The sequence below is a fragment of the Orbicella faveolata genome, unplaced genomic scaffold (genome assembly GCF_042242905.1).
Source record: "Orbicella faveolata isolate gen_17 unplaced genomic scaffold, um_ofav_v1 contig_34, whole genome shotgun sequence".
Taxonomy (NCBI): Eukaryota; Metazoa; Cnidaria; class Anthozoa; order Scleractinia; family Merulinidae; genus Orbicella; species Orbicella faveolata.
In genome coordinates this window covers 9,381,479-9,408,240 of record NW_028301563.1, presented here as the reverse complement: position 1 = coordinate 9,408,240, position 26,762 = coordinate 9,381,479, and the positions used below count along the sequence as shown (strand labels likewise).

Genomic DNA, 26,762 nt, shown 5'->3' with positions numbered 1-26,762 from the left:
ATTATCAGGAGAGTTACTTGAATCGTTTGGTGAAAAAACACAACTTAAGCTAATTACTATTGGTAGTTTGCCGGCACAGAACTTAGAGATGCAATGCGTATTGGAAACCACTACAAATCACCATGAATGAGAATATAACAGTTGTCAGACGGACAAAAAATGATCTCACATTAGCACGTGCAGGTGGCAACTGTTATAAACAACCGATTAAATTTAGCAGAAATATCAATCGAAATCAAGTAGTCCGACGTTGTGATGTTTCTAACAGGAAAGGAAAGGGTGAGGATAGAGTCTGTTCGTAGGTCAGAGGATGGTGTTCGTTGATTATTAACACTTCTTTAGTGAGACACTGTAATAATTTGTTTCGGCATGCACTTTTCTGAGTACCGTATAGTTCCTAATTAAATTCAGTTTTGCGTTCTGCGCTTCACGGGTATGTGTTTCTCAATTGAAGAGTTAAAAAAGCTAGGTATGCTGTGCAACGCGTTGTAGATGTCGGTGTGTAACCAATATAGTCCATATCGCTTGAACCGCATTGTGACTGATGATTTCAGCTCCTTGGGTTTTAACATGCTTCTGATCGATTTTTCGGCTTAGGAACACGGGTTTTAAAAGTATTCCGTCTTTGTTGCTAAGGAACTGTAGTTGTTTCGTCGTACTGTTGGCCGATCTCTGATGCTAAACGGAATGATGATAATTGCGCTCTTATCGTTTTTAATGCAATTCCCCTTTAACACGCTGGATCTGCCGTCAGTGGCTTGATTGTTCGTGAATCTCTTATCAATTACGTTTGTAGGGTTGTCGGGAGGTGTGAATATAGGCATGAAAGAAGTTTAGAATTGGGAATTATTTCAGGTCCAGTCAGGAATTGACATTTAACAGTACAGTTATTATTTTAGTTATTATTTAGTTATTTAAGTACACGTGGAAGGCAATATTCTACACCATTCACCGACACTGAGATGGAAGATTGTTTTGCAGAAAAAAAAAACAAAAAAAACAAAAAACAAAATAGCAGTTTGATTTAATTAGCAAAGATCAAGAAATCTTCCGGTGATGCCATTTGATAATGCAACCCGAAACTGGAAGTAATTTTATGACAACGTAGCTACTCTAGTTCAATGACGCGAACTGGAATTCTCAGGGGCTCTTGTATTCTGGGCAGAGCGACTAATTAATCACGTGATAAGAACCGTAAATGTGTTGGACCAAGGACACACAAACATGACTTGAACAATACAACGGATAAAAAATAAGCATGGCAAGGACCAGGTGAAAACTGCCGCCTACTTACACCATGGGACTAATGTAGGTGAAGCAACTAGGCATTTTCCGACAGAGACCTCTGCGAGGTGATTTTCCGATAATAGTGCAACGAGACAACCACTTGTAAAGTTAACTTATATTCAGTTCACTGTGCATCATTGTTTGATCACTAACGGTCTTTTTCTTTGTTCACACAGATGTAAGCATAGAGCTACACCTCACCAGCACTTCCAAAAATTTTACCTTTTTTTCTGGGTTTCTTTTACGGTTTAAGCAAACGTGGTTAGAAGAGGGTTTCGATCGATGGAGTTTAATTGATAGCTGAGAAGTTTGGAATTGACGAGGTGCAGATGACCGAGCGGCAATCAAATCTTCGCAGTTGAATTCATACTCATTACTCCACCTATTTGCGCAACTTTAAAATCGGCGGCAGAAAGGATCAGGTGGCCATCAAATGGCGAGCCACCAAAGAGACCGACACTTGTCACAGTGCCAAGCGTGCGAGTGTTTCTATTTTGTCCAAGGTACTATTTCACCTCACACTTTGGTGTTTCGAAATTTCTTTCTGTTTTTGACGCAGTCAACTGTTTTTCTCCGACACGGGCAAAGCCACTCCTCCTCCAATATCCAAGAGATAATGTCAAAGCTGTTTGTGCAAGGCTTTCTTTGGCTTCGTCCAACTTTTCCTGCTCCATTAGAGATATTGCAGCCACGCTACGGGAACGGGAGTGGGTGCCAATGAGGGTACTGGGTATAGATGCTGCCATGGAGTACATTTCAACTGTTCTGGTGAAGGATGCCAAGCTAGCACTTGAGTAAACATACGATTTGAAACAAAAAATTGCCAGACATTGCAGGTTTATTAACCAAAAGCAAACCAGAGAGGTTTTGATGCCCATCATTTGTGAGGTGACTGGTCCCTGCTAAGGTAAGAAATTGCTACAATTAAGACATTTCTCAGTTATTGTCTCTCATGCAAGTCTATGTCTTGTAAGGCAAATAAATTCAATTAATAAACAGTTGTTCAATAGGAACGGGCAGTCTTTTTTTAACAGGGGGAGGGGGGAAGGTGGAGAAAAAGCCTCTACCTGTTCCTCTACGTACTTACTTCACTGGTATGTAGCTAATATAGGAGTTTCATCTATGCTATTCTTTTAAGGTAAAGCCTTGTAACTTAGTTCAAGGATGTCGAAGCAATGATAATGGAACTTACAGGGTATATCTTACATCTGAAGACGTTTCCTTTGAAAGCCTGAGATGAGGACTTCATATCACGTGGTCAATACACCTAAGTCGTTATCTACAGGCAAGAGCAATCGGCGTCAATTAGCCATCTTTGTATTTACTTAGTTTCAAAAAAGCCAAAACATTTTGAAACGGAGCTTTTCGAAAATGACGACGTTACGATAATCATGTGGTTTCCCTGACCGAGTTTTCCTCAAACACAATTCCAAAATGTCCGGCGATGGTTACGTTTTTATATTTCTCCCTCGTAGTGTGATGGCGTCTTAATTTTATGCTTTCCAAATTAACAGATTTCTATGTAAGCACTTCGTCAACGTACGAAGTAGTTTAGGCATGAATGAAAGTTATTATTAAGGTTACAGTATACCTTCAGATCGGCAGTTTTCTTCGAATTTGGATTTTTGGTTCAAAGTAATGGTTGAAGAGTAATCTCTAATTTCTGAAAACAAAATTGAAAAAAACTCAATATTGGCGGAGAAATGGAGGTTTTACGTTACGGCCGGAAGTAAAAGTTCCCTTTTGATTGACAGCCCTATAACGTGTACGCAATCAACCGAGACTACTTTCGCGGGAATATATGGATACCACAAATTGGCTGGCTACTCAGATCAAAGCATTTTTCGTATTAGATGTAATTCTATTAAGTTATAAGTAAACATGGACCACGGAAAACTCTGTTTACCAGTTCGAAAAAGCGAAGAACGAATGAAAACACATCAATGAGTGAAGAAGCGAAAGTTGGCCTCGCGGATGAAGCTGTAGCTATCGTATCAAGCGGGCAAAAAGATCGAGTCAAGAGTAGAGAAAGATTCTGTAAAAGTTTGGGAACTCGACAGCTATAACAGCGACGTGTACATTGACTCTTTTGTTGAGTCCGATACCGATGAATCGCCCAACTCATTGAGATCCATTGGAATATTATCCATGCACATTTGCTCCGCCACGCTTTCTTTTGTTCAGTTTGTTCTCGTCGCCCAGCCACTCTAGCGTTCGTATCCTTTTTCGTCTTCCCCATTTTGCCAGACCAGCTTCAAGAAAAACCGAGCTACAGAAAAATTATCTCTCCGCCTTGAGCGCAATGCGAAACACAAGAGTTTTTTCGAGATTCACGCGTAAATTTCACCGCGAGTTAATGGTAGTAAATTTTCCAAGCGCTGATTGGCTCAGTGATCTGAGAACCCAGTTGAAGGCGTTTGTGGGCGGAGTTTGTTTGCGAAGCAAGATATTTTTCTTAGCGCTGTTTTCTCGAATAAATTTTTTCGCTTGAAGCAGACACTTTAAAGAGTTACAACTCAAAGGGGATTTGTTTGATTGCCCTCAAATTTGAACAGTAGCTAGATTAACATATAAAAACCAAACACGTGTCTGCGAATTGTTTATTTCGAAATATTTTTTCTCCGAGAGCAATTTTTGTACGACACTTCACATTTTTTAAATCCTATTTTGAAAATGTTCTGTGACTTTTTACTGCAATTGAATATGGCAAAACGCAGACACGCTTTTTTAGCGCTTTTTGTCCTGAAACCGAGGAAAAAAATAAATTGGCGAAAAACAAAATTCGCTTTGACTTGTAGCTTCCAAAAGGTGACTAGGACGCTCGCATTTAGTGGCCGTGAAAAAATCGGCACTTCATTTTATTTCAAAATTTTTGGTATGGTTTGATAGCCAGCTCTATAAGCTTTAATTTGATATAGGGGTTTAGGTATCTACAGCTTAAACCGGACGCGCTACATCGCTTGGACGTGAGACACCCCTGAAGGTATACGGTAACCTTAAGGTAATTCCCCTGAAATACAACTGCACATAGATTTTTGTTCAACCTTAACCGTAATAGATTTTATATTTTAGGGGTTCGGAAAGTTAAAAAAAAAAACCAACATATTATTGAAAATAGATTGGTGTTCCCTTGTTCCCAAAAATCTACTCAAGAGTTCCCTTGTTCCCTGAAAATAAACTGAACATATCCCCTGTTCCCTGAAAATACATGCTCCAGTTCCCTTGTTCCCTAAAACCCCTGGGAGGGGCTCAATACTTTTAATCTCATCGTATTTAGTTAAAGGTTTTTGCTTATCTACTTACTTATCAGATGGGAATTAGTGATAAGGGGATTTATTAATGATCGGATGAGATTAAACTGGAAGCAGGGTACGTATGTTACATCCATGTACCCCCCCTGGGAGGGGCTCAGTATTACATGCTTGAGGGAGCGTGACGGCACCGCGGAAATACGTTTTTTGACGTCACAGTAACTGGTCAGTGGTCATCACCATCGGGCTGTGTTGTCCTTCGATCGATCAGTTCTCTGAGATCGGTGTTTTGCTTCGTTTTAAGGTTGAAAATATCCTTGATACTTCTCGTTATTGGTGAGCTTGACGCCCTTAAATGGGTTTTTAATACTCAAGCAATGTTCGTAAAGAATAGTGGTACAGGGGAGTCATTTTGTGTGGAGTAATGTGTAGTTTGCTGACTCGAGCCAGCTCGAGCGGACGAAGCGTGGATAGCGTTGCTTCAGCCGCCCTCGCCTCAGAATTGTCAAAATCAACGATTGGTATCCAGCAAAGTAGAAGATTGGTCCTGTATGCAGGTTTTGCAAGGATTTTGAAGACTGGTTGGATTTAAAGTGTAATTTGCGCGAAATGGTTAAGGTACTACATGTAAGTCGGGATCGTTTTATTCACACTCACTTTGCGCCGACGTGTGGTGCTTGTTCATTGAGATTACATTTCCAACGCGTCCAAGAAACTTTGATAAGAATTTGTCTTTAAAGACTGGCGTTTTGGCGTTTCTATCACCTTTCTGACTTTCTGCGCCTTTTGGAACGGGTGAAATAAATTTTTTGTACCTGTCGTTTGCTGTCAGAATAAAACATTTGTTACATTTGTTCATTTCATTCACAAGATATTTCTGTATCATTAAAGATTGTTTAAGCCTACATTCATATAATGGTGGCGTTTGCGAAGGGAGTAGAAATCGAAAATATTGTGATTTGTTGGCCGCAGTGAACGCTAGAAATACTGAAAACATGCAAGACCGCTCAATATGTTCGGTTCATTGACAATTTTTCCTTGCTTGAGGTCTTTTTTGTTTACATCGATTAAATGTTGATAGTACATGGAAATTTTCAAGACCGTTTCCTTGTACATGTATGCACATGTAACTAAATATTTTAAAATGCCCAAACACCTGTATTTTTTTACAAGAAACCGCTTCCACTTATGGAATGTGGTCAAGTTTCACTTCTTTTGATGCTGAAAAGACTTTCAACATTTCAGAGAGGCAGTAATCAACTCCTCAATGAAACCCACTAGTTTATTTTGTTTACTCAGTCATTTGAAGCTTTTCGATTTCTATTTCCCTATCTTACATGTGCATTTTATCAACTTATATAAATAATTGACTGTTGTTGTTTTTCCTTTCATTTAATTTAATTCAGATGAGCTTTGCTCAATCACTACAAAATAATTTTTACATTGCAATCATACATGTACATATCACATGCTTTGAATCAATATGAAATTAATTATGATCCCCTTAGTAATAATATTGTATCATCCTCCCTTCTGTAAGATTCTTACTTAACTTGTAACCACTTTATTACAAGACATTATAGCACCTGATGGCAATAAATTATATATATGTAATTATATGTATTTATTTTTTTCCTGTGATAAATTGGCTAACAAGTGGGTTTGTTTATGCCACTGTGTCTCTGAATTGGCTTACTGTCGTCTACAAACCATTGGTAATATATCTTCGCTGCATCTAACTCAGATACCAGACACAAAAGCATGTATTAAAGAACAGATACATTTCTTACAAATTAATATTTATTACATTTAGTTCATCACTTAAGTTCTACAACATTGCTTTTCTCCAGTGAGAAATTTTGTGCAAAGTCTGAAATTGTAAGTTGCAAAAACAAGGTCCGTCAGTAGTTGCGAATCACTTAAAATCAGGCTTTGCTACAGTAAACTGAATGGCAGAAAGCGAGGAAATTAGAAATTGTGTCAAATACACAAGTGATAAAAGAGGTAAAGTTGACTGAAATCTACAGACTCCTTTTTTTAGGTTTAGGGTTAAGGTTAGGCCTAAGGGACAAGGTGGGAGGTGCAGTGGCCTTGTGGTTAGTGCGCTCAGCAATGGATCGAGCGGTCCGTGTTCGAGCCCTGGTCAAGGACATTGTGTTGTGTTTTTGGGCAAGACACTTTTACTCTCACAGTGCCTCTCTCCACAAAGGTGTACATATGGGTACTGGTGAATTTAATCGTGGGGGTTACTCTGTGATCAACTAGCATCCTATCCAGGGGTAGTAGAAATACTCCTAGTCGGTTCATGCTACAGAAACCAAGATAAGCCTGGCCTGATGGGCTACTTGGCTCTATGCAGACTTTACCTTTTACTTAGGGACAAGGTGCTGCATCAAGTGGGGGAAGGGACAGTGGAGTCAGAACCTCCCACTTCCCATACCTCTATCTCTTGACTCCCACCCTTGTTCGTCCCGCTCCTGTCCCCTGTAGATTAAGAGACTCAAAACACATCCTAGTCATTTAGCTGCACAGTCCTTAGGCATTTCCTTTTCTTTTTTTCCTTCATTTTCAGCCTTGCTACTCTTACCCACATCTTTCAAGTGAATGACCTATGACGTAACCATTGTCAAAGGGTTTCATTTTGAGCCTCATTTTGAGCCCAAAGGTGAATTTTTCTTTGCCCGTCGGCCTAGAAGTCTCTAAAGACACTAAATGAAAGTCAAGTAACATTTTCAGTTCTTGTTTTTGAAAATATTTGAAGCCTTAATGAATGACAAAAATTAGCATTTTGCGTTTCTCTCCGGGCTCCTGCCCCCTATTCTCCCGGGCTCCTGCCCCTTATTCTCCCTGGCTCCTGCCCCCTGCCTCTCCCTACCATCAACAGATGGCTGAATGGTTAGGAGAGGAGTTGCCATATGGAGAGCATTGGTCAGTGTTCTCTCAGTTGGTGTTTTTACAGCATTGATGTGGAAATCATCCATGGACAGTATCTAAAAGGACTTTTGCTGAGCCAGAATAGAAAAAAATGTACAATAGAAGAAGTTTTCTATTGGGAAATCCAGATAATAGTAATATGTAAACAAATATGAATTTTAGAAAGTTATACAGAGTCTCAGGCTCTAAGGTAATGTGGTCAGAAATTGTCTGGGTGGCCTCATAATCAGAAGATTGTTGTGTGAATACAGGGGGGATAGCCTATTTATAACTAAAAATGAAATTCATTTATTGTCATCACCCAGATTTTATGGTATTTTTACTGTCTTACAATAACATATGCATGTATTTTTAATTATCCTTTAAACAGCTTTGTATTCCATGTCTTCTGCCATCTTTAGATATTCAGATGTCATGCACTTCTTGTGGTTTTTTCTAATAGCTAAATAGCTTTTTCTAAACTCTAATAGCTATGCAACTAGTTTAAAATAATTTTCACACTTTAGAGGCGCTAAAAGCAAAATACAGAACTGCAACAATTCGAAATTATGACAAGAAACAAAGAAACAATAATAAACATGAAAATTTAAAATTTTATTTTCGCCAGCCTCAAGCTTCCTGAAGTAGTGTGATTAAAATTGGATATTTTATGATAAAACAGACCTTGGTGAATTCTTTGTCGAGTTGAGGCCAGATTTTGAACCCTTTTGGGTATTCATTCCCACACTTGTTACACCAACGTGTCCAAGATTTATACGAAGTACTGCTTCGATTTCGGCCAACTTGGTCTATAATTCGGTGATACCGAGTGAGGACAGGATGACCGTGTTTACTTACGTGAGTGCCCCCAATCGAACACGAGCATGTCTTCCCGACGAATTTGATCGAAATGCCGTTTACATACCGATTCATACGGTTAAAGCCCATCAATTCAACAAACTTGAGAAGTTGATGTCCTCAGAACACCGCTACAGCAACATAAAAGCTGCCTAGTTTTAGCCTTAGCGCACATCGTAACGTAAATTGCCACTGGCTCGCCACTTGCGAGCATGTACTCTCACGAAACAACAACAATTTCACACCGTGTGCAAGTTCAGTTTGTCTTTGGCACAATATATAATATTAACTGAGAACTATCCAACAAATGAGCGGAGTTTAAAAGCTAAGTTTACAGTGTGCGCTCTAAGTTTTGTATCTTTTTGACTGTCGACAAGACTCGCTGCGAAAACAACGTAAAAGTTGCAGACATTTTGTAGTTTTGTTAAGGTGTACCGCTGACTAGCAAAATACTGTATCGCGCCCCCAAAAAAGTATTTCCGCGGTGTCTCGAGCGTGACTAATGTGCGAGCCTGCGAGCCGGGCCCCGAGTCGCGAGCCGCGAGCCTATTTTTGCGAGCCACTCTAGATTTTTCTGTTTTTTTTTTTTTTTTTTTTTTTTTGCGAATTTTTAATTTAACGTTAACGTTTTACCCAGTAAATGCTACACTCGGCAGAAGGAACAGAAATTTTCGATGTTCTTTTCATACGTGAAATTCCGCGCAAGTAATTTTTCTGTCAGTGTTAAATTTAATTTCATCATGTTTCATCGAACGGATTCTGTAGGTAAGTTTATATTTTCATCTACGAGTGAAATTTTGAGTTCCCTCTTAAATTTTTGTATCAAAATGTTGATTATGTAAAATTAACTACTACCCAAATGTCAAACACGAAAACGTTCAAGTGAGGCGAATTCTAGGTAATCAAGATTATACTCTAGAACATTAATCAAGCACCGCCATGAAAGATTCATATATTTGTTTTTTGCTTGCCAGTTGTCCATTGCTTTGTCTCTCGGGAAACCAGGCTCTTAATTTTTTTTAATGGTTCCCCGGTAAAATCGAACGACAGGACGACCGCTTATTTCGAGCAATTCAATAGTTAGGGGATAAAACCCATCCGCCCGGCCATAAAACAAAAACAACAACAACAACAACAACAACAACAAAAAAGCCGAAGTTGGTTTTCAACCATATTTACACGTCAGTTTCGTTTAAAGTTTGCTTAAATCCCGACAATCTCGCTGGAGTATAAATCATTTATGTACTTCATTGACCCTTCATTTCGCTATAACGCGAAACTTCGCTCAGTGAAGGTCAGTACAATTTGCCCAGCTGAAAAATATCACAACTCCTTGCAAACTAATCAAAGAGTAGCAACAGTTTCCCTCGCGTCCAGCTACCAAAGTCTGGTAATTCAAAAGCAAGATGGGAAAAATGTCCGTCCTAAAATATCTGCGTAATTGATAGAAATAACTTTTTAAAAAAGGAACTCTCCATCACCTAGCTCACTTGCTATGCTAAAGTGCACCGACACATGAAGACTGCGGGTGTTTTCCATTATGCCAAAAATTCCGGACGTTTCGGTCGAAAGTCAAATGGGAAGGTCCGTTTCGGTTCCCTCCGACCTAAATATTGCGGTCGGACCGGTCCGACCGAATTTGCCGTTCCATTTTTGACAAACCGGTTCATTGCCCTACTTCTCTTCACTTATATTATGTAGGGAATTCTCAAAAAGGAATAAAACATAAGGGCATTATGCCCGTTTTTGTTTTTTTGTTTTTTGTTTGTTTGTTTGTTTGTTTGTTTTTTGTGGGAATCTTTCGAGGCTCGCAAAAAGAGACTCACAGCTCCAGGCTCGGGCTCGCAGACTCACAAGTCGTTGTCCACGTTAAGTTCCGCTTTACATTGGTGAAGGGATTCCCAAGCAGCGGATGACAGTCTTGTTCGACCCTTAGCCTAGAACTGTTACGAACCCGCTGACAGGTCCATGAGTCGTGTTTATAGTCTGTGCAGTCTTTGAAGAACGCACAGAAGGAGCATCGAGAAAGCATCGAGAAATTAAGAAATACCGCCGGGGTAAATACCGCCATGACTGTCCTGTTGAAGTCAGCTGGCAATGTAGGTTTCAAAACTGCAAGTAAGATTACCTCAGCGTCTATTTAAGATATCTATGGGCGGAAACAAGCAACAGCCGGAAATACGCTAGTTTGCGTATTTTTAATGATAGCACAAATGTGTGACACACGGGGCAGTGTTGTGTTACGCTTCAACCAAGGGACTAAATAAAGGTCTAATAAGCATAATTTATGCCGAGGCAGTACGTCTAGTCTGCGCTTATCAGTCCGGAATATCTCGATATATTAGGACAGCCATGACGTCACGAAGCTATTGTTAGCAGGGAAAATGGCGGACCTTTCATGCGGACAAAGAAAGTATGTTGTTTCCAGTCTCGCATAGACTCTAGCCAGCATTAAACGGGACTTTTTTGCGACCAAACGTTGAGAAGGAGAATAAGCGGCCTTTTTGGTAGTGAGAGAACGTGAACTGTCTTCTAATCATTCAGTTTTTTTGGTGTCAAGCGACGATGTACACGCGATTTTGTGGTCAAATATTAAGAGTAGGCGTTATTTTCTAGTATTTGCGTATTTTTAATTGAGCTGTTTATATTTTTTACTGGTTCTAGTGTTGTTAAAGTTTCATCAGGCCAAATTCCACGGTTGTAAACAACGCCAGTATTTTGTAAACTCTCTTTGAATTTGAGGCCCTACAAGTGTACTTGAACCGCTGTTGTTATAAGGCTTGAGTAATGCATTGTTCCTTCATTTTTATGACAGTTGTTTTCAATTTTTCTCTCTTAAGTACATGGAAGAGCATACTCGACTGCTCGAGGCACTTTACCGAGTTTGTGGGGAAAAAATGGAAAAGAGAGGAAAGAAGACGTCGCTAAGTACGTGGACGAAATTAAACAAATTTGGGTGGGAGGTCTCTGTGTTGGTGGATTCACCGAATGTGTACCCCAGTTGTATCACTGGAGAGCCAACAGCCTGTTGAAAACCACCTACAGCACAGAGGTGGCAGCGAAACAGACAAGCCAGGGGTAGTGCAGTGATTCCCTGTAAATGATTCTATCGGTATCCCAAGGAATGGCACAAAGGGTAGAGGAGATTGTTTGTGCTCATTTACCAGACGTTTGAGGGCCATGCAAACATTTAAGTTAAGGTTTGTAGGGGGCATTGTACTCTTTTTTGGCATTTTTTTAAAACCTATACACACTGCAGCTGTTCCTAGTAGATGATGATTCTTTTCACCTCCCCATGAAGCTTGAATGTACCAGAAAGTAATATTTTTGCAAAATAATTATTATGAAAGCAAAGACTGAAAAAGTACAAGAGTTTAGAATGTAGTGTTGAGTGTTGAACGTTACTAATTGTGAAACTAATGCAAAACATTAATTGATTGTGAACAGGAAACATTTCAGTTTGGTTAAGAATATGTAATAAAAAATAGAAAACATATGAGTCATCAGACCACTTGAGGGCACTCTCTTAATTATTTACTGAGAACTAATGTGGTAACTAAATTCAAAATAAATTCATATTTTAAAACGAAAAATACATTTGTAATAATATTGACATCTGTGAGCAATGTAATAATCTTCTAAGCGCTTGTGATTTGTTTCAGGTCCTGCATTCTGCCAAGAGGCAAATTCAAGGTTGAGAGTACGTAAAAAGTGAGTAAAATAAAATTGATTTTACTTTCAAGACTGAGTTTGTTTTGTATCAGTTTAAATAAATATATAATAAAACCTTAGAACATGTGGATGGATTGTCAATGCTCCATTGTCAACCTGTCCAGGAATTATATTGGATATTTTTGGGTAAATAACTTGTTAAAGTCAACAATTATATGTAAACTTTCATAATTTAAATGTGGAAATCAGACATGATATCTTTTAGCACAGCAACAAATAGATACAAGAAATATTTGAGATAAATACCAAAATGGAGAAATTTCAGATTTACAAAGAATATATTAACGGAATTTTTGACTATCTATGCATCTGACAACACTATTTTTCTAGCTTAGTTTATTTTGTATAAAAGAACAAGAATGTCTCACTCGTATGCGTTATTGAAAATTCTGCTTCAATTTTGATTTCATTTCCTCGATTTAGCCAAAATGTATAACATTTTGGACATTCACAATTTATCTTTGCTGGCATATAAGAACACGCGCGTGCTGTCGATTTCGGCCCAATAATCCCTAGATAAGAGGAAAGCCTCAATTCTCATATCGATCATTTCTGTGCTTAGAAAAATGCAGAGTAAAGATGCTTACCGATTGTACCGTCTCTTTCCAAAGAATGATAACTGCAGCTCGTCAAACTTAGCCCGCATTGCGTTCCGTAATGCTTCCTTCGGTCCGACGATAATCGTTATCTGGGCGGAATTGTCTGTGACATGGAACGCGAACACAAACTTTCCTTACATTTTATTATTTGAACAGTATTTAACCCAATTCGAGATAAATATACACCTCCTGAGAGTCCGCGTTCATGGCATTGGAAAGTATTAGCGACTCTCTTTGTCCGTCATTTTGAATCTCTTGGTTTGTTGTGAAACACAACACTCCAGCCAAAACACGCATTCGCAATGGTTGAAACGTGAGTTTCGTGACAACACAGCCGTCCTAATATATCGGGATATTCCGGACTGCTTATACCATGTGGCAACGAATCAAATTAGCATACCACACAGATACCCCAACGCGGAAAATATCATGCGGTTATAGAATCGCGCTTTCAATTTGATTCGAAAGGAAAAACACACTCCTCGGGCCGGGAGGTCTTTTTAAAGGTAACATTGAATAACACTGAGTTTATAGAGAGTACAAAAAGTACCCTATTAATTTTAAAGCTGTACCACTGTTCTTGTACTCGAGAGCGAACTTTGGGAAATGATTCCCAAGCTTAAGGTACATTTCTCTAGTCCTACGCAACGCTGATGCATTTGTAGTATTGAAGCGTTTCGCTCGAGTAAAACGTCTTCTTTCTTTCATTAGCTGTCAGTTGTTTGGTTAACGCAATTCTTCAATCATATACCCGGTAATCGGGTACGGCTTTTGCATGGAGTTGCTTATTGCCTGCCCGCCGGTCTGAAATTTTGACACATTTTCCACGGAATGCCATATTGAAGCTCTTAAACAATCTATGATTGTTTGGAAAATCTAAGGGATACCGATTTCGTTTTTGGTTTCCTATTTAATTCAGAATTTTCTGAAGTTGAGTATGAGTATACGAAATTAAAATCGCCATGTCCTCGGCCCGGCCTATTCTCGACATCTACAATTTATAGTCGGAGTCATAGCCCGAAATTTTTTGTACAATTTCGACGGAACAACTTAGCAATGGGACCTCCTGAGATTATTTTACGATCTTTCAGAAATGCCAAGCGATTCTCAAAACTGTGGACGAATCTTCGAAGCAATCGCTTCATGGTCATTTGCGTCAGACTCACTTTGATAAAAGATTGCGTGACCTGCCCGTGTTTAGTTTGCTTCCGTTTCTTTTGGTATCACAAGATCACAAAGCTTTATTGTTTTCATTACATTCCATGTTATCTAAGTATCATAATAATTGGAGACCTTAGTAAGTTTTGGTTATTCAAAGCGCGACATGTCAGGGGAGATTTTCTCTTTTCAGTCCTCCACTCCGATGTCGGCCACCATACCGCACGATTCTCGGAATCGAAATCGAAACCACTGCATCACCATAACAGGAAAACCACATTACGTTTACGGTGTATACTAGAGAAATTTTAAAGTTATATCATTGATTCCCCGATTAGTCCTCGTCGTTTTTCGAAGAGTCTTCACCTATCCGGCCCAAATACCGACTATGTTCTTGAGTAATCGCTGAATATCCTCTCACTGCTGGAGAAAATCATCGTCAAAGCTACGACTGTCACTCCTTCTATACTACAAGTAGGGAGCTTAATTGAGAAAAGCACGACGGCAACGGCAACGGCAACGGCAACGTCGCTAAACAAAAGGTTTAATGAGGATAACAATGGCTGTGCACGTGCGTTATGATTCTTGGTGCATTTCTTTGCTGTCCTCTGCAAAACAACAACGTGAATGACCAAATTCTGCGTTCTCTGTAGAACGTGAACCACGACGACTAATTTTTCACATTTACAGTATTTTTGTAATTCCTTGCAAGAGATCTCATCGATATGGAGACGGTAGGGCAGCCTTGAAGCAGTGATATCTGCGAATGTTGTGTGTCTAAAGAAAGACTACTCTTAAAGAATGAATTCTTTTTTTAATGAAGCATCCGGTTACTAATTAGACTCCTTATTTGTATATGCAGGATTCGCTGCATGCAGATGAGCATTCGAAGCCAGGATCCAAGTGAGAGAGACAAAACCACCAGCTACAAAATACGCCTGTCTCAACATGTTTTGCTTTGAATAATACAATATTGTTCCCCGCGTTATTTCGTCAAAGCTGTTGCGAAGCATTCTGAGTTCATCATATCAAAGACTGATGACCAGAAAATCAAGCCGAGCATGTTTTGCTGTAAGTTGGCACCTCGAAGACAACGCAACCTAACAAACAAAGGATTGACAGTCATGTTAATCATCTTGCTCGTAGTTCTTGTTAGTCTCCACCTGGTTATTCTTCCATCTGCGAGTGGTGGCTATAATGATGAGTGTTATTTAACTGATGAAAAACGTCAAAATTTGAGGATTATGATGCAGAATATCTCGAGGGTGTTTGACAAGTTTGGTGTTCAGTATTGGCTCGACTATGGTGAGTTGCTGTTTATGCTTCTAATCAGAATAGAATTAATTGTGATATACAGTATACCTTCGGGTCGAACATTTTCTTCAAATTTGGATTTTTGGGTCAAAGTAGTGGTCGAATAATCTCTAATTTGTGACAAAAAAAATTGAAAAAGGCTTAATATTGGCGGACAAATGGCGGTTTTACGCTTCACCGGAAGTAAAAGTTTACCTCTTGATTGACAGCCCTATGGTGCGTATGCAATCAACCGAGACGATTTTCGCGGGAATTACCTGTATGGATGTCACGAATTGACTACTCAGTTGAACAGCATAGTTGTTCTGACTACCCAGTGTTTTTGGCATTAGGTGTAACTCTATTAAGTTATAAGTAAACATAGACCACGTTAAAACCATGGACCAGTTCGAAAAAGCCAAAACAGCAAAGAACGAATGAAAATACATCAATGAGTGAAGAAGTGAAAGTTCGCCACGCGGATGAAGCTATAGCTATCGAATAAGGCGGGCAAAATATTCGTGGTAAGAGTAAACAAAGGTTCTGTAAAAATTTCGGAACTTGACAGCAATAACAGGGATGCTAACAGAGACTCTTCTGATGAGTCCGATATCGGCGAATCGCCGGACTCACTGAGACCATTTGAAATATCATTCATGCACAGTTGACCACACACAGTTGCTCCCCGCGCTTTCTTTTGTTTGCTTTCTTCGCTCAGTCACTCTAGCGTTCGTATCCTTTTTAGTCTTCCCCATTTAGCGAGACCAGCTTCAAAAAAACCGAGCTACAGAAAAATTATCTCTCCGCCTTTGGTTCCTTGAGCGCATTGCGAAACACAAGAGCTTTTTAGAGATTCGCGGGTAAATTTCACAAGGAGGTTAACGGTAGTAAACTTTTCCTGCACTAATTGGCTCAGTTATCTGAGAACCCAGTTGAAGGCGTTTGTGGGCGGAGTTTGTTTACGAAGCAGAAGATTTTTCTTAGAGCTGTTTTCTCGAATAAATTTTTTTTTTACCTGAAGCAAACACTTTAAAGAGTTACAACTCAAAGGGAATTTGCTCAATTGCCCTCAAATTTGGGAATTGTTAATTTCGAAATACCTTTTCTTCGAGAGCGATTTTTGTACGATCACTCCATATTTTTTAAATCCTATTTCGAAAATGTTCTGTAACTTTTTACTGCAATTGAATATGCCAAAACGCAGACACGTTTTTTAAGCGCTTTGGGCGGTGAAACCGAGGAAAAAATTAAGTTGGCGAAAAACGAAATTCGCTTTGACTTGTAGCTTTCGAAAGGTGATTCGGGCGCTCGCATTCAGTGGTCGTGAAAAATTCGGAAATTCAATTTATTCAAAATTCTTGGTATAATTTGATAGCCAGCTCTATAAGCTTTAATTTGTCGAGGGAAAGGTTGTTGTTTTAAGCTTTAATTTGATATAGGGGGTTTAGGTATCTACCGCTTAAACTGCACGCGCTACATCGCTTGCACGCGAGACACCCCTGAAGATATACTGTAACCTTAAGACCTTAAGATACGTTCGCACTTACACGTGTATGCTTTATTGCTACTTATTTTCGAGGGAGTAATTTTGCGGGGCCTAAATTTGTCTATAAAATACGCGAAAATAAACTAAATTTCGCGAGATTTGTCAGAATACTGATCTTTATTTTATAATGAACATTTATACTTAGTCTCAGAATTGGCGCAAATGATTATAGTTTTCCTCATAGATAGTTAATTGCATTGATACTTGTTCAAGTGTCAAATATATGTTCAAATGTATGATCTCTTTCATATATTCACTTGTAGTCTTCACCACCTATGGGTATATTACGAACTCACTGCCCAGTTGGCTTGATAGCTCAGTTGGTAAAGCACTGCGCCAGTACCGCAGAGGTCATAGGTTCGAATCCCGTTCAAGTCTGAACTTTTTTCAGGCTTTAATTTCACAATAAATATAACTGCGATGATCAATCATATCTTCATACCTTTCTCCGCAGTTCAAATTTATGATCTTTCGTATATTCACTTGGACACTTGACTAAATAAAGCAGAGCTATACAGAGTACAGGACAAAGTCTATAAGCCCTTTGCTAGTGACGTGAACGTGGATTAAAGGAGAACGGCAGGCTACAGGGTATAATTTTTGAAATGATCTGAAATTGTAGAAAGAACGTAAATTACAAAGAATCGATTGAAAAAAGTTCGTATTTCAGTGCATCAAATAGAAAACTAAGAGATCTCGCCAGAATTGAACATCCGCCATTTTGTTAGCATTCTCTTCCAGTTACTTCCAAATAAGGATTACCGTCCGCCATCTCGTGACGTCAAAGCGCTCAAGCTTTCTTTCCTACTTTGCGTGCTCGCCTCCGCGTGCTATGTTTTGGTGTTCTCGCCCTTCATTAGTCGTGATTAGTCGCGGATTTTCGCAGCTATATTGTGTATAGTTTGGGACAACAGAACGCTTGATAATACAGTTACAAAATATGGCTGAGTTTGAACCCTATTCCTTCGAACCCATGCGAAATTTCTCGGATTCCGATGGAGAAAATACAGCTGACGGCCAGACCGAGCTTGCAAGGAGGGGAAATACCTCTTGGTGTAATTGCGAGCATTGTGAAAACTGGGAAAATCAGCAGGAGAGAGAGTGTGTTTGCTGCCAAGAGATCGAAGAAGCCATGACAAAAATATCAGGTGAAATATTGTTGATTAGAAGGATAATAAATTTCATGAAACGATTCATTCACTGTTTTGATTTAGTCCTTGTATTTTCGCTTATGAAAACCCAACCATTTGTTTTCCATTTGCCATTGCTGCTTTTTTTATTATATGACTTAGATTTAGAGGACGATCCCCCTATTCGCTGTATAAGTCGTCATCCTGATTTCGAAACTGTATGTTTGCGAAGAGAAGTGTTGGAGACGGCCATTGTTGGTTTGAGTCAGGCGCGTGGCATACGAGCGCCACGGGAACTTGCTAATGTGTACGTACCACATCTCCAACATTGTTAATCGTTTTGCTCTTTTCCTGGGATAATGTAGATTAGATCAATTTGCCACAGGCACTCTGTATGTCACAAATTCTGTAAGGATGTTAAAACGTTTAATTGTCATTATAATACAAAATTCAGTTTGAGATACTTGGTTAGCCCTATCAATACTGCAACACAATTTTGAAAGATATAAGTAGCTAAACTACACGAATCGTTTTAGTAACTGTAGACTTAGTGAAAGAATTATTCGTTCATTGAACTCAGTCGACTACAATTTACACACACGGCCATTGCCTAAATTTCCTGTAGGTTCTACGAAATGAAATTAGGGACCTTAAGATACGAGGACGGGAAGGCCAGGACGGGAACGGCAGTGGACGCGGGAAACTTTCGCGGGTCCCGTCGTGTCGCCAAAAACAAAATGCTTAAGATGTGTATTTTTGCAAAGGACGGCGACGTCAATAATTCAAACATCCTTTAGACAATAAAAAAGATGGTAGAAATCTTATCCTATTAAGCTTAAACGATAGTGAACAGCGATGCTGAATTTATTTTTCTTTATAAGCCAAGCAAACATCTGTCAATATTTTAATAGAGAAACCTGAATTTCCGTATGAGAAAATTAAACGAACAACCTGATCGACCTGCTTCAGATGGCTTTTTACCACTGGAGCGTTTGAGAATTCTGTCGCCGAAGAATCCTGACTTTTGGTGAACATTTCAATTTCCATCTGTAATTGTAACAAGCATTATGACAATAAAACAAACGTTGCATCAAGTTCCGGGTAGTATAAAAAAACAACAACTAAACATTAGTTTGAAAATGTGTATTCTATTTGCTCGACAGACGCTCCATGGCATTCATTCTTACAACATTTTATCGACTGTACTTACACTGATGTATTCTCAATGCATACAGTTTGTATCGATCTTGCACACTCGTGACAGCGACTGAACAGTGACTGAAACACAAACGAACAGACGAGGAATATTTTTATTCACATTTTGGCATGTCAGCGTGGTATTCTACACTACAATAATCAAAAATGCGAACCTTATAAACATTCCTATCGATGTAACTAAAAATAAAGTCGATAAGAACATTTATTGGGGCAAAACAAGCGCAAAATACTCACGTTTTCGGTGCGACGGCTAGTCGGGCGAAATGACGTCCTCGACGAGACGAGGACGGCAGAGAGATTAGTGGAGAGTTCTCGTGCGCATGCCCCGTTGAGTAAATTTACTTCCAGTAGCCGTCCTAGCTCTTCCCGTCCTGGTATCTTAAGGTGCCTATTAATAAACAGAAGCGACTGACAGTTCTGTGTAGCTACACCCCGATCAGCGGGTGATAGCAAATTGTCACGGCAATTGCAATGACCTTTCAGCCTTCCTTTCCATCATAACTTGAGCAAATTTGAAAAGATTTTGCAATACACGTTTCATTCGTATGTTTTCTTTTTGCAGCAATTATCGTTACGCAGCTTACCGCCAGTTTACTTGGTGGGTACATGACAGACTGGGGAGATACGTGAGGAAAGTAATCCCTGCTTGTGTAGTGAAAGCAATACGAGCCGTGTATCCAAACGCAGATGGGAATTACACGGGCTTTCGCACCCCTGATGAAAGTTACTCAGAAGTGGAATTATCCTGGATACAGGAGATTGTTAGAAATTAAATATAAATCATTCAGTTAGTTTCCTGTATTAAAACGAGATCTGTGCTTCTCCAGCAAGTCGTTCTTGGGAGGCCTGGGGGTTGGAGCGATGTTCGCGGCGGCGGGTTTGGGAGGTAGCAGGGGAACTTCAATGTCACCTTTCTTGAATGCAAGGAGAGAAACCATTAAATCATTAAAAAATGCGTACGATTTTTCCTCGTATTGTGGCTTTGCAATCCACCCAACACTTCCCTTGGGGGAGACAAATTTGTGTTTCTTTGCACCCTCCTTGGTTTGGCCTTGGCTCCTTCCTACATTGTGGTTGTGGTCAAGAACCGCTAACTGGGTGCGAACCCTCATGCCATCATATGAGTAGTGCTGCACTTTTTGGCAGTACTTCTTTGCCATGAGGCCATGGTACATTTCTAAAACGCCAGTGTGGATAAACTCGGCTAGCATGCCGATGTCCTTTAGAAGCGACTTGTTCAAGGCTACCTCCTTCAGGGTGTCGTGAGCAGGGCTTCCAACCTTTAACCAGTCTTTCCTTCTCTCTGTTTCTCTTGGGATGGGTGGGTGTGCACACTGGTGGAAATGCTGACATCCGTCCCAGTGGTGGATATTAGCCGTGTGGTAAACGATGGATTTCCATCGTTCCACACAGTCGGTAGAATTGCCCTGCGAGGTTTTTGCACACCACCAGAGGTGAGTTATGATGGAGTGTATCCAGGGTTTCAATGCCGCACATGGCTTTGATTGAGCCTTTTTGGATAGCTTCTTCTGAACAGACTTTGCTAAATGCCAAACATCGAAGTTGTGTTTGATGTGCGGCCTCTCTTTTTTCATGTGCGCTCTGACTTGCAGCTGCCTATCTGTAGCAAGCTTTGCAATAGCCACTTGTTCCTGTTGTAGGTGATCTAGGCAACGTTTTAGGCCCTCCAGCTCCATCGCATTTGAATTTTTGACCTCTGTTACCTGGACCAGAGAGAAGTCAAGAACTTTAGATGAAGCGGTGTTCACAATGCTGTACGTGCCGTATTTAGCCGAGTGGCCTGGGCTGTCACAGCGACCATCACCTCCTGCTACAACCTCGGTGTTTCTCACTTCGTTGAGAATATCCACTTGATGCTCAGCAAATTTTTTGTTAACAATGGGGAAGAGGTCCTTTTTCTGAGTAGAGCTAAAATTTTTCTGGCTAAAAAATTGGACGTTGGTTGCTTTTGTAAAATTAGCAGTATTGCTGTAATCGTTGCCGGTAAATAGAATTCCAGCGCTGAAGAGCAAATTTCCAGCGGCCATTGAACTAACAAACGGCTGTGTTTGCCATCGTAATGGTTGATCACAGCAACCAAGGCATTCAATAGTCGCAAGAGACCCCTTGGTTTTTAATGATGCTTTTTCCAAGTTCCGTCCACAGTTTGGACAGTGCACGTGACGAGAAAAAAGCTCTTTTAGTTTGCTTTCAAATACCAAGAACTTTCGCTCTTGGTGAAGATCACCGCAATCTTCGTTAAGCCAGTTCGTGGACTCCTTTTCCTCGTCATCGTCACGAATTTCAGTTTTTATGTCGAAATCCTCGTCTTCGGAGTCGAAACTTTCACTAAATTCGCTAACTTCATAATCACTTAGGTCCGACATGTCCGATTCTTCATGATCTGAAACATCGGATGGAATCCACTCATCTTCAATTTACTCTTCTTGGCAGTCAATTTGAGGAAAATTCGATGTGTCAATTTCGGAGAAATCCAACGTCCTCTTGCATTCTGGAAAATCTTTGCCAGAAACCCTAGGGACTTGCTCAGCGGGCACAACAGGGGAATCACTTAAGAGAGCGGCATAGCTGTGGTCACTCGCTACAGCGTGACGAACGTCTGCTAAGGGAATGGATTTAAATTTATGAGGTGAATGCACAACAAAAGGTAAATCTGTTTGACAAGCTTGGTCCAACATTGTTATTTCAGTGTCAGTAGAGGCATCCACCAAAACTATCTTTGAAATAGGTAGTTTTCTCCTCTTCCTTTGTGGTTTTTCTTTGTCACCGAAAGTCTGACTGACATTGTAATCAGGAACCGCAGAAGTCGTGACATTTGCATCTTGAAAAGGCTGCGCGACTTTCGCTCTGGATTGGCGCGACTCTTGCGAATTACTATCACAAGCATCCAGTATTTGATTGAGGGCCTAAAATAGCAAATACAATTTTGTGAACGAAGGATAATTTGTTTAAAGCTTGCTTGCCAGAAAAGTAACACGACGGCCAAAAGGTCACGTCAGGTCATATCAGTAGAGTCAGTTTTATACCGCGAATACATGACTTACCTCTTCGTGTAGAGCTCTATTTCTTCGGTGCTCGCTGGACGGCCTTAGGCTTAACTTTTTTGTGTGTTGAAACAAAGTTGGAACGGCATCCTCTTTTAAGCGACGTCTGCTTAAATTGTCTGGCAAAATATCTAGTCGGTACTCACTTGCAAAACACGTGGGCTCAAAGTGTTCGGAACAGACGTGGCAGTGCTTCATTTGGGGCAAATTTTCTCTCTTTATCCGAGCAAGCCATTTGCTTAAAAGGCCTTTATCTTTTAAAGGAAGGCGATGAAAGCTTATTCCTCTTTTAGAATCTTCAGGTGATCTATTGGAACAGCCTACGGCAATGCAGTGAACCATTTTCCATCCGAGCAAAAAAATTAAATTTGGCGCGAACGCAAGTGAGCGCAATGACGTCATGCCATGCAGCCCAGCCTTCAACATGGCGGTCAAAATGGCGGACCTACATAGTATGAATGTCGTGAGCAATTTTCCAGTCAAAACGCGTTAAGAAAGGACAAATATGGACAAATACTGCAATTTTTACTCAAAACAAACTATTTACTTTGTTGCAAATATGCAACGATAACTTCGTTTTTCACCTTCCGTTCTCCTTTAATAAAGAACTAAATAGCAGGTATTAGATTACGGGTGATTCATTGCCGCGAAAACACTTTTCGCGGGTCTGTAATCTTGCGGTTATAACTAAGTAACGCGTATTCGTTTTTAAAAAAGGCGCGAATTATTGTTCAAATTAAAAGACGATTTCTTCTTAGAGAATACAATTTCCTCTCAAAATGGCGGCAATGAGCCAGCGCGGCCGAATTTATGAGCACGGAAATCTCTCTCCGACCAATTCAGAGGTGAAACTCTTAACATGTAGAACCGTGGATTTTCCAAACAAAAAGCAGATTTGCGGTGATTTACAGGTAGCTCCGAGTACTGTCAGAAAAAAAAAAAAATTCACCATTTTCAACGGTGTTCAATATTCAAATAATCAATTCATTAATGTAATATTGAGGGGTACGCTAATCCCTTGGTTTTACTTTAAAAATTCGCTTGGCAAAATAGAGGTTTTGTGGAAAGACTAAACATGCAGTAATTAACGGATTCGTTTAGCCTGTATTATTCAAAAAAAAAAACGTGACAGCAAAGACTTAAGATTACTTTTGTTGGTACTATTTCGTTTCAGGAACCCTTCTTGGTGCTTATCACACGGGAGACATTCTGCCACACGACCACGACGCAGATATATCATTTATTTTAAGAACACAGAGCATAAACGCCTATTCGCAGTTGACGAGATCAGGAATTAAAGCAAATGGTTTCATGGCAATCTTTGGGAATGCGACCGCTGATTTCGTGAGGTGGATACCAACAAATAGGACAACTAGCGCCAAAACAGAGGTAATGCTTCACAAATTCTATCCATCCTCGTCAGGGGACAACTTCATTCTTAAATACCATCATACTTTGGAGACGTTTCCTGAGTCATGGGTCGTGCCACCAGCGAGGATCAATTTCCACGGAGTCCATGTCGCAATTCCCAACTCCCCGGAACGCTTATTGTCTTTCAGATACCCTTACACTTACGGACTGTTCGGGTTTCAATTTCCATACAAATGGAAGTGCTGGATGCCCTGTCTTTTAAGAGCAAGCAGTGGATGCTAAGATCATACGCAGCGGAAAGTTAAGATGTTAGTGAGTAATAGTATTGTGTGATACTATTGATTATATTGGTTAAGTGTATCAAATGAGTGGATGAATCTCTAGTGTGTGACCATTCAAGTGTAGGCTATTGAGCTGTACTTTCATGTGGTACTGTTTATTATGCGGTACAAGGTGGTTATAACTTTTAAGGTAATTCCCCTGAAATAAAATTGAACATAGATTTTTTGTTCAAACTTTGTCCAATGAATATTTATTATGTGAGAACTTAACTTATAAAATAAAAAAAGGGGGGTGCCCATGCTTGTTAAGGAGCAGTGAGGCATTGAAAATGTCCCATTTTAGCGTTATTTAATGTTTATTACCAGAACGTATTCTAAGTTATTGTAAACTCTTTCTGAGCCCAGACTCATGAAATTAAACACGCCTCAGTTTGATTATGACAGACAGCTGAATCCTTGTTAAAATATTAGAACCAAATTGCCCGTCACGGCTATCAAACGGCAAAATAGAAAAGACTACAATGCAGCTGCTATTTTGCTTATTTACTCAGATCTTTTTCTCACGCAAAGGTAATGATTAGCTGATTAAACTGACTGGAAAAAAATGCCCGAGCTCGTTAGTGAGCTATAGCCATTTTTCGACTGACAGAACTCAATATCAAGGCAAATCCGCAATGTTTTCAATGTGCGCGTGCACGAACGCGCGCTAATGACGCCATAAATTATGCGCAGTAAGGACGCGCAATACAATACTGGGGAATGACCTTAAGTCTGCGATGAAACCTTAGCATGTGACCATACAAATGAAAGCTATTGAGCAGTGCCTTCATTTGGTACTGTTTATTATGCCGTACAAGGTGGTTCTAATTTTTAAGTCTGTAGATGAAACCCTAGTGCGTTACCGTTCAAATGAGACCGACTGAGTAATACTTTCATGTTGTACTGTTTATGCTATAAAAGATGGTTTTTACTTTAAAGTCTTTGGATGAAACGTTGGTTTGTTACCATTCAAATGAAAGCGAGAAGTACTTTCATGTGGTACTGTTTATTGTGCTGTGGATGAATTCCTAGGTTATGACCGTTCAAGTGAAAACTACTGAGGATCACATGTACTTTCATGTACTACTGTACTTTGCATCAGGCGGTTGTAACTGAAAGTCTTCATATAAATTCAATTAAATATACAAGATACGTCAATTTTAAAACCGACCGATGTTTTGTAGATGTTTTAGTTGTTGTTTTTTTCTTTTCTTTTTTTTTTTTTTAGAGGAACTAAATTTTTTCAGGACCTTTCTTAAAATGTGATTAACTTATTTATTTATTTGTTGTTAAAAATCTAAAATAACATACTGTGATTAGCCAAAAAGTAGCGATGCGTGATGTCCCATGCAAGTTGTATAGGACCGATGTTCTATAGAAGTTCCATAAATTATTTTGAGAGGTGCTAAGTATTTCTTGGACCTATGCAAAAAGATAATGAATGATTATATTTGTAATAGAAAGTCTAAAATAAATTGTTGCGATTAGCCAAAAAGAGCAGCTTTACATGATGTCTGGTGCAAGTTTAATCATCCATACGTGGGCAAACGACTCCAGGAAACTTGTGGCAAGGGACGATAACAGGCTAGATTAATTGAATTCCTCTAATTTTTTTTTGTGAGATCGTATATATCTATCGTTGAGTTCGATGGGCCACCATCTTGGTCTCTTGATGCGAGCGAAACTGGGGAGAGTATTTTTCGTTGCTGTAGAAATTCAAACACATTGCGGTCGGTCACGTACGGTAGTGTTTTAATAATTTGTTCGCTGTTTGCCGCTTCATATTGTAATCTACGTACTTTAGTTTGGAGAATATATAGTTATAGCCTGGTTAGCAAGTGTTACCGTGGGGTTCGGGAGCAAAGAATTACCGCGTAAAAAATCTTTTTTTGGCTCTCGCTCCATTTTTGGCGAGGGTAAAACACCGAAAATCCCGTTCATAGGTCTTTCTTTGTTCCCCAACCCCAAGGAAACGCTTGCTACGCAGGCTAGAATAGTTATGACGATGGGAAAGGGACCTAATCCTTTCTTCTGGCGTGACGAATTTCTACGGCGTCGGCCCGATCTGACCTGTCGCCTCCTAAACAGTTGAAGTATGGTAGTCGGGACACGGGGAGGCGCGAAACACAAGCGCGGAGCGTGTGGAGGCAGTGTGGCAGAGTGGTTAGAAAGCCGGATTTGAAATCCGTAAGTCTTGGGATCATAGGGACTTTAAGCAGCGGGAACGCGGACGGCGACGGGGATGCCGAAACCTGTGAGAAGGCTGGGGAGCGAACGCCGTTGTGGCGGGAATTCACAAACATTAAGCAGCACCGTCGGAGACCGCGGTTTCCGCACTGTCAAGCTTATTGACATTATTGATATTCGTCCTCTGTTTATCAGGATGTTCTAGGATGACTTCATTGAAAGGAGTTCGCAATCAACTCTTGATAATCCACGATGAAGGTGTGTTAAACGATGACGAACTTCTACTCTTGAACGATTTAAACCGGTCTATTAAATGATCTCGACCAACCTTATGATTCCTTTCCTGATTTCAACTTCGATGGTTTGACGACGACGAGTGCCTGTCCGAATTTCGCTTCCACAAACGCAACTTGCCCCTTGGCCCCCTTCTCGCTGAGTTGTACAATGAAATAAATGAACTTATTATCAGCAGATGTTTAATCAGACTGGCGCGACAAATGCAAATCATTGTGCCGACTGATAAAGATCTATAAAGTAAACCCCTAATCTTACGACTTAAGGGACCGTTCATTTTTTATGAGGGAGGGGGGGGGGGGCTGGTGGGATTTGGGAAGCACCATTTAAAAATCGCATGACCCCCCCCCCTCAGCTTACCAATTTTTTCACATGGCCCCCCCTTTATAGCGGTCATTTTTTGGGATGACCCCCCCAAAAAAAATTCAACAAACAATATTTAGATTTCAACTTTTTTAATATTTCTCTATTATCCCCCTACTTCACGTTATTGTGCTCACTATGAAGACAATATTTACAATCCCTATACGACAGAGAGCT

The 26,762-nt window shown here is 40.0% G+C and overlaps 1 protein-coding gene, 1 long non-coding RNA gene and 1 pseudogene across 11 annotated transcripts; 1 reads left to right on the top strand and 2 right to left on the bottom strand.

The window, feature by feature from the left end:
• Positions 1-1,385: 1,385 nt before the first annotated feature.
• LOC149104659 (uncharacterized) lies at positions 1,386-12,890 on the bottom strand. Its single transcript, XR_016201305.1, has 2 exons — positions 12,629-12,890; positions 1,386-2,189 (listed from the first exon to the last, which is right to left on the bottom strand). It is a non-coding gene; the product is annotated as an uncharacterized LOC149104659 (long non-coding RNA).
• Positions 2,113-25,236, top strand: LOC149104657 (ribitol 5-phosphate transferase FKRP-like). Of its 10 annotated transcripts, none has more exons than XM_089270973.1 (5): positions 2,113-2,194; positions 11,150-11,509; positions 11,972-12,020; positions 14,661-15,103; positions 23,225-25,236. In XM_089270973.1, exons 4-5 carry the CDS (start codon positions 14,860-14,862, stop codon positions 23,701-23,703), a joined length of 723 nt encoding a protein of 240 aa, XP_089127099.1. In that variant the 5' UTR covers positions 2,113-2,194; positions 11,150-11,509; positions 11,972-12,020; positions 14,661-14,859; the 3' UTR covers positions 23,704-25,236. The 10 variants fall into 10 exon arrangements, with proteins under 10 accessions (XP_089127099.1, XP_089127097.1, XP_089127096.1 ...); XM_089270971.1 differs by lacking the exon at positions 2,113-2,194 and adding an exon at positions 10,647-10,722; XM_089270970.1 differs by lacking the exon at positions 2,113-2,194 and adding an exon at positions 10,651-10,819.
• LOC149104658 (uncharacterized) lies at positions 19,534-21,857 on the bottom strand (annotated as a pseudogene).
• Positions 25,237-26,762: the final 1,526 nt, after the last annotated feature.